Genomic DNA, 20,476 nt, shown 5'->3' on the forward strand with positions numbered 1-20,476 from the left:
TACCTGTTTTTACTTGGAAGCCAAACAAGAATTGATATTACATTTTAATAGCTTTTCTAGGTTTTTTAATACATTATTAAACTTGAAAAAAATTCATAACTAAATAAAAAAATTTTTTGAATCTTGCCAGTTAGAGGGTTAACTCATTTTCCTAAAAAAGTTACTATGAGCTACCATAACAATATGTTAAAATTTGTTAAATTCTTTTATTTCTGATGGTTATTGAAGACAGCTTTATTAAAAGCTATAAATATATTTCTGATATTTTATTTCGTAAAACAAAAAGTTATAATTCACTTAATATACCACAACTTTGGTTTTATTAGTGACTTAATGCATAGAGTTAATTTAAAATATATACAAGACATATTTTTGTCTCGCACAAGGGGTAATATTTTACATCGTTCGCTTCACATGGTACATCATCCCAAACGGCAACTCCCGACTTTGATCTGTATACTGATATGCAGGACAGATCACCTCGCTTGTTGTTTGGTTCACCAGTGTTCCAGTTGGTGAATGTCACATCTTTTCCATTAATCCAGCGCCATTTTGTACCATTAGTTTTCTTGCTACCCGAAGTCCAGACGGCTTCTCCTGGATGAACGACATCTAGAAGATTTATTTATTTTATTTATTTAACTGAAATACTGAACTAATTTCGTAAAAAATTTTAAATCTAGTGAATATGTTTGAATTAGTTTTTAAAATAAATGGAATTGTCTGGACTCCCAGCTAAAAAGTTAAAATTAAAAGTAGGATCAGTTGTCATTATGCTGTGTAACAATAATCAACCTAGACTGTTCAATGGAAAGAGACTGACTGTAAAATGTCTAATGAATAATTGAGGCAACCATCATTAAGGAAAAATATAAACCAGAGGATATCTTAATCCCGCGTATACCAATGATTCCAACGATCGTACTATTTTATTTTAAACCTTTAGAATTTCCCGTGCGTTTGGCTTTTGCAATGACAATAGACAAATCACAAAGCCAACCGTTGGAAGTTGGGAGTTTCATGTTTTTCGTTATGCTACGAAAAAAATAAAAATGTTTATTATCAGAAAGCATAAAATTGATTTAAGTTTATGTATATATATTGTCATACTTCTTTTTCTTACCCAAAGAGAAAAATAAAAATTAATAAATAGACCATTTAAATAAATTTTCAAGATACCCTGGTAAACAAAATGTATGTATTAAATTAAAATAAGATTAGATTAACAAAAGTTTTGACTGTCAACAACTGATTTTTAAATACTCGCAGGTAAAATCTTTTTATATAGAATTAGCAAGCCCATACTCATCATAATCTCTTCATTGTTTGTATATGACCTAGGATTAAGATATTGCAGTTAACCTTTTGTTATAGGAATGAATTATGTATTTGTAACCAAAGGGAAAGCCAGTCTTAAAGCAAAAATTTTAGTTTCTCTGGAAACAGTAATGGGGATTTTCCTTATTGATTGTAATCAAAATAAAGCTTTTTGATTGGAAAGTTTTTTTTTAATGGGAGAATTGATAGTCGATGTATGAGAGAAAGTGGTAGTTGTCATTAGATCATCGAAAGGAAAGGTAGCGTCTCGATAGAGGGTGTGTTCGTGAGTTTGGATACCGGCATTGTGAAAGAAAGTTAGCAGAATTGTGGAAGGAGATGAAAAGATATCCTTGGGTCTAAAGTGGGCAGTTCCTGGAATACGTAGGAAATAGTTTGGCGGCACCAAGTTGACAGAAAGAGCTCCTTGTGTCATTGAGAAGTAGCTGAGTGTTTTAGAGAATTAAATTTCAAGTGTTAATTGTTGGAGAATTGAGTTAGGTGTTTCGTACAGTCGCTGCAGGAGGATTGCAGATACGAAAAGAAGAAAGCCGAGGAAAATAGTGGCAGATCACATTGCTGTGGAGCGTGGACGATTCTGGGTATGGTTCAAATACAATCTACGAAGGAAAGGTCAGTAATTTTCTGTTCAGAATTGAAAATTTTGTAACTGTGAATAAAGTTTGTTGACATCATTGTCGCTACCATTTTAACTCAAGAGTAGACTTCATTTGTAAAATGTTTTAAAGTTTTGTTTTTTGAAATAAAGTAAATATTGAAAAATCAGAAAGATTGGAATTGGCTTTAAATTGGTTTTGTTTTCAAGAAGACTTAAAATATTCTTTTTGTGTAAATTTTGTTGTATTCATTTACGCTGATTGATAAGATAACGGCAAAATTTGATAATTGTTTTATTCTTCTTTAAATAAAATAAAGAATACCAACTTTTTGTAACATACTATTTTTATTATTATTCTTTTTTCTCTATCCCGATAAAGGACAACTAGGAAATCTTTGGACCCACATAACATAGGTTAATATAAGGAGATTTTTCACCCTGAGAACAATTAAGTTCTGTTTTTGATTTGCTTAATTAATCAAGTAAAAAATAATAATAATATAATAATATGTATTTAATGTATATATAATATATAATATATATATATATATATATATATATATATATATATATATATATATATATATATATATATATATATATATATATATATATATATATATATATATATATAGAAATGTAGCCATAAGCTCCCTTACTATTAAGAATCAGCAGATTCCGATATCCGACGTTATAAATAGGAAGAAATCAATATTTTTATTATTATTGTAATTATTATGTTTCAATAGTCAAGTTTAAATCATTAAATGTAGTAGTTTGTAGAATTTCTCAAAAATTGTAACTTATTTTCGAAATAAAGATTTTTTTTTGGGAATATCGACGTTGAAGAAACATTTCTGGCGCTGCGAACCACAGGATATTTCATACAGAAACATAGTCGTTTCCTGGTCTACATTAGTTTAATGAAATCCTGAAGAACCTGGTAAAAGAGAAAAATGTATTGGAAATCAAACACGATCATCCTTGCGTAAGTTTTTCCTTTCTTTACCATTGTTTATGAGCATTTATTATTTTAATTGAATTCTTAAACATTTACATTGAATTTATTATTTATTGTTTATTGAATTTATATTATTTATAACATTTTACTTCAACGAATTTTTATATATACTTGCATTTATATTTTTGCATATATTTTATGAGTACATTGAATGATATTTCCCAAAATAGTATCGAAAATTTAAGTTTACTATTCGACAGTTTAAATCTAAAAATAAAAAGAAATCTACAAACCTCTAAATCTAAGCCTGCATCTAAATTACGTTCCAAAATGCCGATGACCAATAGCGATATTGCTAGCCTTTGCTCAACTCTGCCCGAATTCTCTTCTGGAGACAACCTCTCCACCTTCATCAAAGCAGTAGATAATTTAATAGTTTTCTTAGGCACCCAAGATTTAAATCCGTCCCAAGAATTTATCTTAAATTCCCATATCGTATCTCGAATTAAAGGAGAACCTAGAAATTTCTTAAACTATTCTAATAAAACCAATTGGACAGAAATTCGTCCAGCATTATTAACTAAATACGGAGACAGACGTTCCGAAGACATATTAGTAACACAACTATCCACCACCGTCCAAAAACATAGTGAATCCTACGACAATTATCATCAGAGAATAACTACAAATCTGAACGATTTACTCCAACACATCACCCTAAACGATAATCCCGCGACAGTCACTTTTAAAACTCCGTACTTCAAAAACATTGCCCTCAAAACTTTCTGTACCGGAATCAACGAGCCTTATTGCGAATACTTATCGCATTTTGAATTAAATTCCCTAGAAGAAGCCCTTCAAAAGTGTATTGCCTACGATAACCACAAAAATCAACAACAATACATGAACTTCCTTAAGAGCCAACAAAACAAAAAGGCCCCACTCAAAAATAAACCCTATCAATCTTCGAATAATCAAAGATCCACAAACTTTCAACCCACATACTCAAACTTCCAACCCACGCATTCAAATTATGTGAGACCTTCAACTCACAACACAGAGCCCAATTTTAACTTCACTCCACAACAGAACTATAATTTTCCTCAGAGACAAAATTTCAGTTCTCACGAACAAAATCAATCCTTCCAACGAAACAATGTTCCGAAAAACAACCAACAAAGATTAAATAAATATAAAGCTCCTCGACCCCAACCAAATTTTGCTACTCCAATGAGCGGTGTTCAAACTACCACAACCAGAAACCATCAGCCCATGACAATTACAACTAATAGAAGCCACAATTTTCACATAGATTCAAATGATATCCAATATTTCGAAAATGATTTCGAAAATTACGAATCCGAACAAGAGCCCGATTTGCATGATGAAAATCATCAGGATTTTCAAGCCATCCCGTTAGACGATCATCCACCCCCTGTATAAACCTACATAATATTGAAAGTTCCCCTGGGTTACCCTGTTTCGTTACACCCAAAACACATCTACGCGTTTTAATCGATACCGGCGGTTCCCATTCAATTTTAAATCCGCGAGCTCTCAAACTATTTGATAAAAATCATATTTATCGAAAACCTTTTTCGCTAACGTCAATGAAAATTACTTCCAAGCACGACTTAAATATTAAGACGCCACTATTCCTAGAATATGGAATTCCACAAACATTCGACGTAAAAATTGCCGACTTTAGTCAATTCTTTGACCTCCTCCTTGGAACTTACGATCTGAAAAGATTCCACGCCACAATTAGCTACGCAACTCATACTTTAACCTTTGAGAATCCTCACGTTAGCATTCCATTTGAAACTTTATACCAAAAAATTCCAGTAAGCGTTCATAATGGCGAAGTCTTATTGCGCGAAAGACACTTTCAAGGTATCAAAATTCCCCATTCTATTCACGTTGCAAAAAACGGCTTTCTAGACACTTTCGACTTACCTATGCCTATGAAATTTAATAAGAGAATTGAAGTTGAGAACTTCTGTAATTATAATATAGTAAAAATTCCAACGACGCATTTTAACGAAAACAAAATCCGTACTTCGCACTTAAATAACGAAGAAAAATATAAAATTATAAGTCTTTGCAAAAAATTTAAAGACGTATTTTACGACGAAAACAAAAATTTAACTTTCACATCAGCTGTTAGACACGAAATTAAAACTAAGGATGAAAATCCAATTTATGTAAAGGGATTTCGGCATCCCAAAGCAATGCAGGAAGAAATAAAAAAACAAATAAATAATTTATTAGATAATAAGATAATTCGACCGTCAATTTCACCGTACTCAGCTCCAGTTTGGATAGTACCAAAAAAAGCTGATGCCTCAGGTCAGAAAAAATTTAGATTAGTAATTGATTATAGGAAGCTCAATGATCATACTGAAAGTGATCGCTACCCACTTCCTCAGATAGATGAGATACTGGATAACTTAGGAAAAGCCAGTTATTTCACAACATTAGATTTAGCTCAAGGTTACCATCAGATTGAAGTTCATCCGGATTCTATTCGGAAAACAGCCTTTTCAGTTCCGCATGGTCACTTTGAATTTTTACGTATGCCCTTTGGTTTAAAGAATAGCCCAGCAACATTCGAAAGGTTAATGGACAATATTCTTAGGCCCTTTATTCATAAGTTTTGCTTCGTCTACATGGACGATGTCATTATTTTTTCCAAGTCACTGCAAGAACACTTAGTTCATATTGCGACTATTTTTGACACTTTTAGAAAAAATAATTTAAAAATTCAGTTAGACAAATCTGAGTTTCTCACGAAAGAAGTTTCTTTCTTAGGTCACGTAGTGACAACCGAAGGAATCAAACCTAACCCAGCAAAAATCGAAGCTATACAAAAATATCCTCTACCAAAAACAGTAAAAGAAATTAAATCATTTCTTGGTTTAATCGGTTACTACCGAAGATTCATACCCAACTTTGCAAAAATAACGTCCCCATTTTCGAGATGTACTCGAAAAGGAGCAACTATCGACCCCACAAATCCAAATTATTTAGAATGTTTTGCAAAATGCAAACAATTGTTAACTAATTCTCCAGTCTTACAATATCCAGACTTCGAAAAGCCTTTTGTACTGACTACAGACGCCTCTAATATAGCTATAGGATCAGTATTATCTCAAAATAATCACCCTATTGCCTACTATTCTCGAACTCTAAATTCCGCAGAACGAAACTACTCCACTATTGAAAAAGAACTTTTAGCCATACTAGATTCTTGTAAACACTTCCGTATGTATTTATACAACCAAAAATTCACTGTAGAAACAGATCACAATCCTCTCGTATGGATCTACAAAATTAAAGACCCCACTTCTAGATTAGCCCGATGGAGACTTAAACTAGAAGAATATGATTTTGAAGTTAAATATAAAAAAGGCAAAGAGAATCAAGTTGCTGATGCTCTTAGCCGAGTCCAAATAAATGCCCTAAGTTCGAGTTCAGAATGTGCTGAACCCCCGAATTCAGAATGTGCTGAACCACCCGACAATTTCGACATAGACGATTTCCTTGCCGATTTTGACAACTTACAAAACAGTACTAACACACAACATACATCAGTTGAGAACCCTATCACTGGAATAGAGATTTCACCTGAACCAATTAATTTATCCTCAAACCAAATTATTTTTAAACCAGAGTCAAATAATTTTGAAATTAAATACAAAAGAATTTTTAACAAACACCGTTACACTGTCACTTTGACAAATAATTGGAAAACAGAAATAGCAAATACCTTCCAAAATATCCTTAGACCAAATCAAAAATTTGCAATAACAATCCCTCACGAATTTAGACCTTTTATCTGTAACTATTTTAAAGAAAAAATAAATTCAACAGTCAAAGCAATATTTTGCAATATACTACTTCAGGACATAGAAGAAGAAAACCAACAAATAGAATGCATAAAGAAATATCACGTAGAAAATCACAACGGAATAATTGAAACCTACAAACATTTAAAACAAAAATTTTATTGGCCCTCAATGCAGACAACTATTTCTAATTTTATCAATAAATGCGAAATTTGCCTAAAAAATAAATACGAACGACGCCCTTATAAACTTCCCCAATTAGGACCGTTGTTAGGTCAAAAACCTTTTGATATATTACATATCGATCTATTCCACTGCAATAAAAACCTGTATCTCACAATAATAGATTCTTTTTCCAAATACGGTCAATGCTATAAGCTCACCGACAAAACTTCCATTTCCATACTAAATAAATTAAGACACTACTTTTCGCACCACAATTACCCAAAAAAGATTGTATGCGACAGCGGCACCGAATTTAATTCCGCAGTCATTAAAGAATTCCTAAATATCCACAAAATCGAAATACATTTTACAACAGTAAACAATTCTTCCTCAAACTCTCCTGTAGAGCGCTTTCATTCAACTCTTATTGAAAAACTTAGGACCTTACAAGCCCAAAATCCAAATGATTCGTTAGATGACATTCTAACACACGCCATTCTTATTTACAACCAATCAATCCACAGTTCCACAGATTATTCCCCGTTCTCAATTCTGTACGGACCCTATGCAGAAGAAATACATTTCGACTTTGATCTTCCGATATACGAAACATATAATCAAAGACATAAAGAAGAACTCCAACCCTTTATTGCAGAACTATATAATAAACAAAAACAAAAAAGACAACAACTCTTAGATAGACAAAACGAAAATGCCGAAGATATTCCGGAAATAGACCTTACAAAATCCCTATATGTTTCTAAGAAAAAACATAAGTCCAAATTACAAGCCCCTTTCTCCACTATTCATCCAGAAACACAAGACAAAACAAAAATAATCGGTAAAACAGATAAACAAAATTTAACAAGCACTCACCTTAAATATGTAAAACGAATACGAAAACATGTAGACAAATCTACTCAAGACACAAATTTTTCACAGGACAATCCTCGCCCTGGTCCATCCACTCAATCTTCAGATTCCGAATAACGGTTAAAATCCAGACGACTCTGACTTAGACTTGTTAAAATCACACATAATCTCTTTAGAAAATAAACAAAACGAAATCATAAAAAAATTTAATAACCAAATATCTTATGGAAACTCTTTTAACACGAGATTCGATAAACTTTTAGAAAAACTAAATTCTGATAATTCAACTCTCATATCTGCACTCAACAAATTATCAGCTGATTTTGACAGCTATATCATTCTACACAACGAGATAATAAATCTCCAAAATATAAACGAATTTCTAATGAAACTTATAAGAACCATTACTTTATCTGAACTTAATATCTCTAATATAGAATTATTCACTTTAAAGGAAATAATAGACCTTAAAGAGAACCTTCTCAAAATTTATCCCAGAAATTCAATTCCCAATAGTAATGAACACCCTTATGAACTTATAGAGTCAACAAAAACTTTAGTTTGTGTAACTTCAAATACAATGCTCATAATAATTAAAATCCCTATACTCCATGAAATTCCTTATACTACCTATAAAATCTATCCCATTCCAAACAAAGATCATGTTATGATTCTGCCACCTGCAAGCTACTATACAAATAATAAATGGTTCAACACTTGTATAGGACAAGGCGATAACATAGTTTGTTCCAACTATGTACAATCCAAATGTAACATACCCAATGTAGATAATTGCACAAAAACGTTAATCACAGAGAACTTTTTCCAAGAAACCAGCAAAGTCATATTGCTAGGAATAGTTCACCCAATGAGAATCCAGCAGATAGAAATTAATTCAACCAGCCTCTTGACAACAGATGTACCAATAATGATTGAAGGTATCCAATTTAATAAAAAGACGTCTCAAGATATTTCCATTCCAAAAATTGTTCCAATAAAATTAATACCAAACCATGAGATGAAAATTGAAAAATTAACAATCCCAGAGACACATGGCCAAATTCAACCAATAGATACCATAGAAGTACTACCCCGATTATCCATAGGACTGAGCACCACTTCTGTTATAATATTTTTAACTATTTTAGCTTTCCTAATAATCTTCCTAATTAGGAAAAGAAAACGAATTTCCAAAATCCTATTTGGAGAAAAATTGCATCCTGCCCAGATCCAGATACTAGACGAGCTGATAGCCGAAGTAACCAAAACTTCGAGGACGAAGTCCCAACCAATGGAGGGAGGAGAAATGTAGCCATAAGCTCCCTTACTATTAAGAATCAGCAGATTCCGATATCCGACGTTATAAATAGGAAGAAATCAATATTTTTATTATTATTGTAATTATTATGTTTCAATAGTCAAGTTTAAATCATTAAATGTAGTAGTTTGTAGAATTTCTCAAAAATTGTAACTTATTTTCGAAATAAAGATTTTTTTTTGGGAATATCGACGTTGAAGAAACATTTCTATATATATATATATATATATATATATATATATATATATATATATATATATATATATATATATATATATATATATAGTGTACACTATTGTAAACTTACTTCTTTCTAGCAGAAACTTAGCAATTGCATCATTTTTTTCTTTATTCTCGATGTTGACTAACTGGTGGCTATTTGATTCACAGAACTGCATAGCTTCAATCCAAGAAACCTGTAATAACAGTAAAGAAGTTAATACATATAATATGAAGTGAATTAACATACCTTAATACATATAATCAAAAAGAATGAACTTTTACAGAGGTCATTCCAGAACTAGTAGCATTAACGATTCAGAGGAAGGTAAAAAAAATAGGTCAAATCAAATCTCTTTAAAGAATATATAACAAGTACAATAAAACAAACTCTGTGATTAGAGAAGGTGACTTAAATGAAACAATTACCTATCCCATATGTAGTGAGAATAAGTAAAGATCAACACTTAGATAATAACATTTTATGAGCATTAACTATACAGAAGAATCAATAAAATTTACAATGAAAAATGAACAAAGGCAATAACCTCGTTCCAGGACCTTCCTTGACGTCTTATCTCGTCAATAGTTGATCTTCTCCAAGTTTGTTCTAGGCTTTTTTCTTTTTCATTCAAGAGTTTTAGTTTTATGTACGTTTCATCGGACGGGCTGTCGCCAAGGTATCACGATATCAGATTCCATACCAAGGTAATCACGATAAAGATATTTGGCCGGTCAATCACAGCGCTCGTTATTAACTACGCTGTCATTGGCCTCTTGGCGAAAGATTGCTGCAAATTCTCAGCAGCACATCTTCCGATCAGGATCCAGTCGTCATATACTACTAGCCCCACTAGACCTTGTTGGCCTGGTGTGCTACCACGCTACTTTGAGTTTTATTATTTATCCAATAACCTGATATAGTCGAATACAAGAAGACTTCATCTAATTTTGAAGTTAAATCTACAGAGCACGAGAACCGGCGTGTCGACTACAAACGCTCCCTTGCAGTAGAACACGACTTTTTGAAATAGAAAAGACATTGATCTTATAACTATTTTTAAATTATGTCGAACTGACCACAGCGTTCTTAAGGACCTGTCACGGTAAAGAGCGAATAAAAGCCCCGACGGCGACTTGAAATTGCTTTTCCGATCAGGGTCGAGCTGCGATAGCGCTTCGTCACCAGAAACCTTATGCAAATAGTAACTATCGAAAATACTGTTTACGAAAGGTAGTGACACAAAGCGACGAGCAGTAGGAAGAGTCGAAATGGCTGGTATTCTTGTGCCTCTCTCGAGGAGAGGAAACGCTACCGGCATCTCTATAAAACTTGAGACATACACCTCGCATCAGAATTCTAACACACATATTAAGTCATTGTAATAATACTGTCTGTAAGAAAGCTCGAACTGTTAAAGAATTCTAATTGCCGGTGTCCCCTCACCTGCCACAGAGGCTCGACAAAGCTTCTCACACGTAGAGGCCGGAATCCCGATTAACTCCATGAAAACTAAGGTTCGATATTTTTAAAAGTAAACATACTTAAATAATCTGTTTTATATGATGCTGGTAGAAGCTCCCTTAGAATAAACGTTGTATTTTTTCGAAGAGTTCCATGTAGAGTTATATTTTTCTCTCTTTACTTATCCGCACGTTGTAAACTCGTAAAAAAATTGTCAGTTGTTATTATTCCAAACCCTCCTTCCAAATGGTCTGTTAAGTATGGGACAACTCTTTGGCCTTAAGCTTTTTTCGCTTTAGAACCTTGTTTTCCTAAAAATTAATAGATTTAAAATTGGCTTGTTTTTTTATTGGCAATTAAGAAAGTTACAACAAATTTGCTTGCTTACAATAAAAGAAGTAGTGCGGACTACAAGGGCCCATATCTTTAATCCGTACTTGTCAGGTTTGCTTTTCATATAAACTCGGAATGGTACTTTACCTCTAAAACGCACGAGCTGCTGATCTACACACAAATGGTCGCCTAGATTTAGTGATTTCTTACAATTAGAAATAAAAATATCACATACATCTCTTACTGGGAGACGTATATCCAGTTTATCTACGGATTTTCGTTCTTGATTGGTTTTAAAATTGTCAAAACGTATAAATGAAGTTATTTGTTTGAACCTATCTCTAAATATAGCACCTGGTATTATAGGACGGCAGTCAGCAATATCTTCAAACCAAAGCATATCGATCACCTCTTTCGATCAGTTCCAGATAAGCTCCAAGTATAAGCATTACTCCAATAAAGGCCTGAATCACTACAGAATTAATGCAAATATACACTTTAAATTTATTTGGGTTTTCACTATTCCATTTATCGTAATAGGCTTGAACCGTCCGATTACTTTCCATAACAATTATGTTTTGAATTTTGACTGAAAGAAAACAGAAGTAAAGCGTTTTTGATACTTGATATGTATATACTGTAAATTGTTAGTCCTCGAGCAATATTCGCCTTTGCGCGTTTCACTTTTGTGTTTTTTGGTAACCTTGACCACTCAGTTCCATCTTTAGATACATATACCGGTAAGCCTTAGGAGTCAGTAACTGTTGGTTCATTTTGCTTTATGCCTTTATCAATATTAAGGTCATTTTCTTCTTGTACCTCTATTACATTGACTTCATCTTCTAAATCACTTGCTGTATCCTCATTGATATCAAGCTCCGGATCATCACTTTCAAGTAAACGTAACAGTTCATCTTTACTTAGTTATTTTCGGCTAGATATAATTAAAACGTAACTCATGTTCACAATTTTATGCACAATTCACAAATACGACAACGAACCAACTGACACTGGAACTCAATATATTTATATTATTTCGTTAAATTTTATTGCAGCTCGGGGAATTACCCATTTAAACATGTAAAACCCTTACATAAACCGATAGTACACTCATAGTCGGTACTAATCCGTAAAATTTATGGGATTTTCACATTATCACAACTTTATTAGAATTCATTATATATAATATAAAATCCTGGCCGGGGTATTAGGAGACCCCAGCCTATAAAATTGATTAAGATCGATATAGTAACAGCCAAAAATTATGATCTGGGGTCAAAATAGACCCCAGGCAGTCCGATGAAGGTTAAAAAAACAAAAAAATGGGTTAATTTACTTATATTTGTATTTTGAAAACAATTTTCATGGTTATTCCCATTAGAATAGTAATTACTTTAAGATGCCAAAAAAAAAAGCTTCAAAACAAAGCTAAAAAATATACTAGCCTTAACTCAAAATAGAAGGATAAGAGATTTAATAGACTGCTTTAACATTGGAGATCATGAAAATACTGACTTTATCGGAAGGGGATAAATATGTTTTGTCGTATTTAAAGACCCAAATCGATTTTACCTGTAATTACTTTTAATTAGAAATTTTACTCACATGTTTACGTCTGTGGTAGTTATTTTTTAAAATTAACGAATCATGTATGGGTACTTACCCCAACTTTTGAAATAGAAAATTGAGTAGTGGCATCTGAAAAAATTAAACTTTTGTAGTCACAACGGCTGCAAATTCTTAAAAAAAAAACTAAAATTACTTTAGAACTTACAATATGAAACACATGATTGCAGGTAAAGCAATTAACGCTCTGTAACAATGTTACTAAATATACAAAATAATATACATAAAAGACTTTTAAATTATTCGTATGATATCAAGACCTTATTTTTAAGAATTTCCTTTAAATGCATTGTCTTATTTTATCTTAAATCAATTACTAGCCTTAACCGAAACACTCCCTTCAGTTATTGGTATGGTCATACTCTGAGCCCTCAGATATTAGAGGACCCTGGGAGACTGACACCCCAAAAGGTCTGAAGAAGATATTAGAAATGATGTTAAAAGCTCGTAATAGTCAAAAATGATGCGGTTTAACGCGTAAGCTTGGTGAGTTACCACCTACAATAAAGTATTTAAAATCCAAAGGAAAACACTTTAACAAAGATTGTATTTCTAGATAAAAGCAAGTGATAAGTTAATATTAAAAGATTCTTTCCGGTGAAAGTTGTTTCTGTATACAAAGATCAAATATTAAATTCTAATCAAAAGTATTGTGATGTATAGATAAAGACGTTACTAGAAAGTTAATTTAAAATACATATTCTGTTGTTTTTAAAGAGTATATCAGAAAAAAACAAGATATATACAGTACGTTCCATTGCAACCATTTTTAGAATCATTCATTATTAGTGTTGCCCAAATGCAAGAACAAGACAAGACTTAGACAGTCTTGGTCTTGGTCTTGCGCCAATACACCTGGTTTTGGTCTTGGTCTTGGCATTGCACTCCCGGTCTTGGTCTTGGTCTTGGTCTTGCAGCAAGAGTCTTGCAAGTCTTGCAGTTACCCATTAGCCTATTGCTATTTATTAAACGTTAAGCGATCCGTGCCTATGCCCTAACTAACCCAGCTATCTAAAATGGAAATCTTAAAAAAGATTCGTACGTGGCAAAAATCCACATACAGGTATCAAGGACACATATTATTTAGGTGATAAGATAACAAACTATAATAATCCATTTATTAAAGCAACATAAATGTTATTAACAATCTTAGCTCTACTTTTATATAAAAATCTAACTTAAAAAAATAAAGAATGGGTAAGAAAGCAATGATAATCAAAAGAAGTTATTTTAAATTAAGGAGATATCTACTTAATAAATACATTAATTTACCAAAATAAATTATTAGGAACATTTTTTTAGGAACCAGAATTTTGGTTTTTCAGGAAGAAATATTTGTAATTCTTTTTTGTGAAAAGATATTAGATGCTTCCTTAAACATGAAGTGTTTCTGTTTTTCATTTTTATTTTAACCTTTCTATGTAGGCACAATTTAAACAAAACAATTTGGGATGCATGAATTATTTCGAAAAACTCATAAAATTTGCTTTTAGGTCTTTTAGATTTATAATTCCAACGCTTACTTACTCCGACTAAAACTATTTGAATCTTTGTCTCCCATGTCAAACTGTAAACTTTTTAAATGAAGTTTAGTGATGTCGAAAAACTAACTACTACTATAGAATATCCGTTACTATTCAATACCCTAAGTATCTAATAACAAACCGAGAATTATATATCGTTACTTCGTTATTCTAGTCTAAATATTTCGGTATTTTGTTTACACGGTAAGCGACATTATCTGTTATTAATAAACTTTTAGTCGCGCTCTTTCAGCAAATTTGGTTTAACCGAATGATCTCATCGCACACTCAGCAGAAACAATGTTTAGTCTTAGGCCGATAAGATTTGTTTATTTAGATTCCTCCTAACTAAAAAATTATAATGGGAAACAAATTGAATTATTAAGTGGGTGTCCGTAATAATAAGTGTTATATTTTTTATTAGCTAAGGTGACAAATTTTTAGAAATATTTCGATACGATATTACTGTCGGCGTAGCAATGCAAGATTATTTTATGATTAGAGGGCGGCTATTCTCAAAATCTGGACAATTAATTTCAGAGCGAAGAAGTCGTATGCTGGAAAACAATGTACAAAATATTTTATTTTTACATTGTAATTATGACCTCTGAGCACGTGTCAAATGTGTTTTGTTAATGAATATTTTGATTGATGATTTTGATGTATGTTTATGGTATTGTTCGTAATGCGCGTCAAAGTCCAGTTTTTCAAATTTTTATTACATATTTTTTTGCGTCTCATAGAGTCTTTAAGCATATACCCGAACTACAATACTCGCTAAAACGACACTCCGTCCTAACTGCAAGACGCAAGAGTCTCGCAGGCTTAGTCTTGTTCTTGCGTAAATCTTGCACGGTCAGTCTTGGTCTTGGTCTTGCTAAAATTAGGCGGTCTTGGTCTTGGTCTTGCAAAAACTCAAGAACAAGACCAAGACCGATTTTGGGCAACACTATTCATTATATATTTAAACATGTTTTAATATGCTGGATATATGTCTATTGTTGACAGTATCCCCTCTTAAAATACCACTTTAATTATTAAAATCGAATAGCAGTACGATAACTAGTTAAATATTTTGAAGTACCGCCTTCTGAATCACATAACCTTCGCTTTAATAGGTTTACTAATTTTACAGGAATTTTTGGAACTTATTTTCACGATTATTTAGGTGGGAATAAAATGTTATCGTTTTAAAAGAATTTGACAAATAAAGTGAGGTTAACAATGGTTTGGAAAGTCCAAACGCTTAGCTAGGGTATCTGTTTATTTTCAAGAGCCCACAAGAGAGAAAGTTTTACTTATGCAAAGCAGTTTTGTTGATTGCTGAAGGGAAAAACCAAAACATATAATTGGGATATCTCAGAGAAAGAAAAGGAATGGAATTTTGGATTGTTTGAAAATGCTAGACTGTGATTGGTTAAGAAAGAGAAAAAGTTGGAAAGAGAAATTGTAGTTAGAAGCTTATTTAAAAGTACAGAGAGGAGGATCTGTTCCTGTGCTGTCAAACGAATAACATCAAAGTTAATTTGAAAGAAAGTTTATGTATCGAAAGGTTTTACCGGTTTCTTCTAAAGTATTTGTTTGTGATAAGAAAGAAAATAATCTTATTTGTCGAAACTGTTTAATTTAAAAGAAAAGTGAAAGCAGTTTTGGTTTCTTGTATGCTAACTAAGACGAGGGAAGCAGGTTTGCAGGAGCAACTCAATATCCAGAGGGTAGAGGTGTTTGTTTTGGTACGAGAGATCTGTTAGGTTTTGGGGGTAGTTCTAAGGCACACGGAGAGCGAGCGAGTTCTACATGAATATCCAGGACGTCATTTTAAACAATCTTAAACATGGAAATTTTAAAACAGAATCATTAATAAAAGGTTAATATATTAAATGAATTTAGGGGGGTTAAATTTGAACTGTGCCAATTTTTTCCAAATTTGTCAAAATACGGCATTGCGATATCCATATTTGGTATTTTTGTTGTATGTGTAATATAATTTTTGTAAGATATTTAATGAAAAAAAAAATTATTTAACGTTTCTTTTATTTTCCTTGTACTCCTGTTGCATATTTTTACACTATTAGAAGGTTATGGTATTTCAGAACCTAGAGAATACCTTGAGATCAAATTTAAACAATCGAATTAAAATTTGGAATTATTATTTATATATTTGTAACAATAAAACACTGAAAACTTTGTTTTCAAAACTGTCACAAAATTTATTATAAAATCTTATTACTACAGCTGTTTCGGCAGAGTGTCTTTCTCAAGTGATCTATTTTTGTCATGCGTTTACACTTTATAGTCTTTAATGAAATATGTTGAGGAGGGGAGAATTGGTTGTATTAAGTTGGTCATTTAGAATTATATCTGTGTTTTTTGATTGGTTAGTTTTCATAGATTCTAACAAAGAATAGCTGACCATAGCTTTTAGAGAAAAGATATCTGTTGATGATGGATATGGGGTAAAAGTTATCAATGAGAATGGATTTGAGTAAATCCAAAGATTCCCTCTTGTACCGCGTGTGGGTCAACGTGTGTACTCTAAAGCTAAGAGCTTGTACAAGGTTATGTTTGTATCTTATTGGGTGTGTAGAGTGGTAATTTAAGAACCGGTTGCTCGCCATGTCTTTTCTGTACCACGTAGTGCCCAATGTGTTACTATGTGTGCGTATGATTCGCATATCCAAAAACGGTATGCTGTTATCAACCTCCAGTTCACATGTAAATTGAAGGTGAGGATTAACGCTATTGAAGACTGATAAGGTGCTTATATATATATTATATATATATATATATATATATATATATATATATATATATATATATATATATAAATAAGTTCAAATTATCGGGTATAGTGGTCTATATAGACCATATATAGACCACTATACCCGATAATTTGAACTTATTTATAAATTATTTTTTGGTCGAAATAATCACTTCTAATATATATATATATATATATATATATATATATATATATATATATATATATATATATATATATATATATATATAAGAGCAGTTCGGGTTACGGAGATACCTTGGAACTAGAGAAGCACTATTTTCTATGCAAACACTCCTTCAACGATGTTGGGAGGTAAGAAAACCCGTATATATGTGCTTCATTGATTTTGAAAAGGCATTTGATCGCGTTCAGCATACCAGACTAATTAGCGCCTTGCAGAGCATCCAACTAGATGAGAAAGACATCAAACTTATTGCCAAACTTTACTGGAACCAAACAGCCATTATTAATACCAACAACAGAGAATCAAAGCCAATCAGTATTGAACGAGGTATAAGACAGGGCTGTGTACTGTCTCCCACCCTCTTTAACGTGTATTCTGAGAATCTATTTAGGAAAGCTTTAAAAGATCATAGGAGGAGAAATAATTAACAATATACGGTACGCCGACGATACTGTGATTCTAGCTGAAAACATCGACGATCTGCAGGAGCTAATCAATAGAGTTGACATGGAATGCACAAATTGGGGACTGTCGATAAATACCGATAAAACTAAATACATGATGACCAGTAAAGTGGATATCGGCGCAACCCAACTGATATTAAACCAACAACTGCTGCAGAGAGTTCAGAGATTCATATACCTTAGATGTTGGATTACCCAAAATCTGGATCCATCCTTCGATATTCGATGTAGAATTGAACAGGCAAGAAACTCATTTCAAAAATTCAAGCCTCTATTATCCAATAACTCATTAAATTTGGAAATCCGTGAAAAGTTTACAAGATGTTACGTGTGGTCTGTACTTTTGTATGGATGTGAAACTTGGACTTTAACGCCGATATCATGAATAAAATCGAGGCGTTTGAGATGTGGTTGTATCGAAGGATACTAAAAATTCCATGGACTAGCAGAACCAGAAACGAAGAAGTTCTTCGAAGAATGGGACATCAAAGAACTCTATTAAATATTATTAAGAGGCGTAAACTAGAATATCTTGGACATATAATCAGAGGACCCAGATATGAGTTCCTTCGGCTAATTCTCAACGGTAAAATCGAAGGAAAGAAATGGATAGGACGGAAGAAACTCTCTTGGTTGAGGAATTTGCGGCAGTGGACAGGATTGACAGCGGACAAATTGCTACACGTAGCGCAAGACCGAGATCAGTATAACAATATTATAAGCATGGTAGTCGCCGACGTTCCGTAGGGATATGGCCCTCTAAGAATAAGAAGATATATAGATATATATATATATATATATATATATATATATATATATATATATATATATATATATATATATATATATATATATATATATATATATATATATATATATATATATATATAGAATAAATATTACCTGAAATAGACACCAACTGCCAAACACACAACAAAAGAAGAAGTGCTTCAAATATACGGAACATTTTTAATCAAATACCTGAGTTTTTCTGTCAGTATCCAACTATATAAATATCTAATAATATTATGCAAATGAATGCATATTTCGATATGCCACATAAAGTTAAAAAATTTTAACTACTCGTTCCATATTAAAAAATTCCTTTAGGGTTTGCACATTTTGTGACCTTGTAAAACCGTTTTTTATTGGAGATAAAAAAAATAGTAAAACAAACCGTTTAGACTATCGCAATTAATATAACATACACTATATTATACAACTTACTTAAATAAATATTCTTAAGATTTCGTCATCTAGCCTGTATTGTCTATTGCTTGACAGTAAACTGTTCATCTGAGCTTTGTCTTAAGTTATTTTATTCCAGTTTGATCTAGTTTTATTTTGTCGCTTATAGGTCACCTGTTATCTTTGAATCTCGTAGTCCGTCGTGATCTTCCAATTTAACGTCGAAATTTGTTGAATTGTGCCCGTTTTTTCTTTTCCTAATCTATGTTTTTCTTACGAGATCTTAGGTTAGCCCTCCACTTGCGGTTTGTAGTCGCGCGATTGTTTAATTGCAAAGATTGAACACATTGTTTCAAATAAAGTCAATCCATTTGTGACTAAATAATCACAGCGATTAAGGAAATGCAACCTGTGGTATTTTACCGCGACGCAATAGTCGTCTACCATAATGAATCATAGGTCCTAGCATAGAAATGCACCCACTTACGATTGTTTAGTCGCAATTATGAAGCCAGCTAAGCCTGGTGTGTCTTTAAGAATATTTAGTTTCAATTTTTTTAAAAATATTAGACAACGAAGAATATGCTTGAAGTTTTGGGGGTATTTTAAGTACTATTGAATCAGAGCAGTTGATTAAAACAGTGGAGAAATGACCTGCACTCTAGAATAAACAACTCAAAGAGTACAGGAATAATAATAATAATAATAATAATAAATTGCCTTGAGAGTATGCTTGAGAATGACAACTACAAGCTCAACTGGGATCGCACTGTGCTCACAGACCAAACTGTAGCACATAATAGACCAGATCTCGTGCTAGTTAAAAAACTAACAAGACAAACAACGCTAATCGATGTGGCGATACCTAACAACAATAATCTGCTTGTTAAGTATAACGAAAAGATCGCCAAGTACAGAGATCTAGAAATACAAATCAGGAGACAATGGAGAATGGAAAGTACCCAGACGATACCCATTATTCTTTCTACCACTGGAGTCATTCCAAAAAACGTCCTAGAAAATATAAAAAAAGCTGGGTCTAAATGAACATCTATATAAGATCATGCAGAAAGCTGTGCTACTTTCGACGTCCAGATGCGTGCGAAAATTTTTGTGAGATACACCGACGTACCAAGTCACCTAGGACTCGATAACATGGAAAGAGTCCCACCAGAGCTCAATCGTTTTGATACCGTAGGTATCTGGGATGAGCGAATATACCCCTTACAGGGAGTGTGAGCCGTATGGCTAAATCTGAATAAATTGCCTTTATTTAGTCTCTAAAAATTTACAAACACGAGATACATGAGGCGAAGTCTAGCTAGAGCTACTCCACTTAACTTCAAGTTTACAAAGTTAGTTTTAAATAAGTACCTAGGTATGAAGATAACTCAAGATGGAACACTCAAGATGCTGCTATAAAAGACAGAAACATACAGGGTAGAAAAGTCATATCCATGATGAACGGCATTCTGTGGGACCAAACAATATCTAAAGCGAACAAACAACTCATATACAACATGATATTTAAAAGTGTAATCACATACGGCAGTGAAGTTTGGCCAATGAAACAAAGAACAGAGAAACTGTT

The 20,476-nt window shown here is 32.5% G+C and overlaps 1 protein-coding gene across 1 annotated transcript; it reads right to left on the minus strand.

The window, feature by feature from the left end:
• Positions 1–220: 220 nt before the first annotated feature.
• On the minus strand, positions 221–18,690 carry LOC140442928 (C-type lectin mosGCTL-7-like). Its single transcript, XM_072533888.1, has 4 exons — positions 18,601–18,690; positions 12,782–12,816; positions 9,409–9,517; positions 221–612 (listed from the first exon to the last, which is right to left on the minus strand). Exons 1-4 carry the CDS (start codon positions 18,662–18,664, stop codon positions 344–346), a joined length of 477 nt encoding a protein of 158 aa, XP_072389989.1. The 5' UTR covers positions 18,665–18,690; the 3' UTR covers positions 221–343.
• Positions 18,691–20,476: the final 1,786 nt, after the last annotated feature.

Source organism: Diabrotica undecimpunctata, chromosome 6 (assembly GCF_040954645.1).
Source record: "Diabrotica undecimpunctata isolate CICGRU chromosome 6, icDiaUnde3, whole genome shotgun sequence".
In the NCBI taxonomy this organism is placed as follows: Eukaryota; Metazoa; Arthropoda; class Insecta; order Coleoptera; family Chrysomelidae; genus Diabrotica; species Diabrotica undecimpunctata.

What these genes read in the sequence shown, in the direction of transcription:
- LOC140442928 (XM_072533888.1), bottom strand. Translation starts at nt 18,664, where the DNA reads ATGTTCCGTATATTTGAAGCACTTCTTCTTTTGTTGTGTGTTTGGCAG. An exon ending in TTTCTATTTCAAAAGTTGGG is followed by an intron (nt 9,518 to 12,781) that starts GTAAGTACCCAT and finishes CTGTTATTACAG; the next exon opens with GTTTCTTGGATTGAAGCTAT. An exon ending in TAAGTTTCTGCTAGAAAGAA is followed by an intron (nt 613 to 9,408) that starts GTAAGTTTACAA and finishes TAAATCTTCTAG; the next exon opens with ATGTCGTTCATCCAGGAGAA.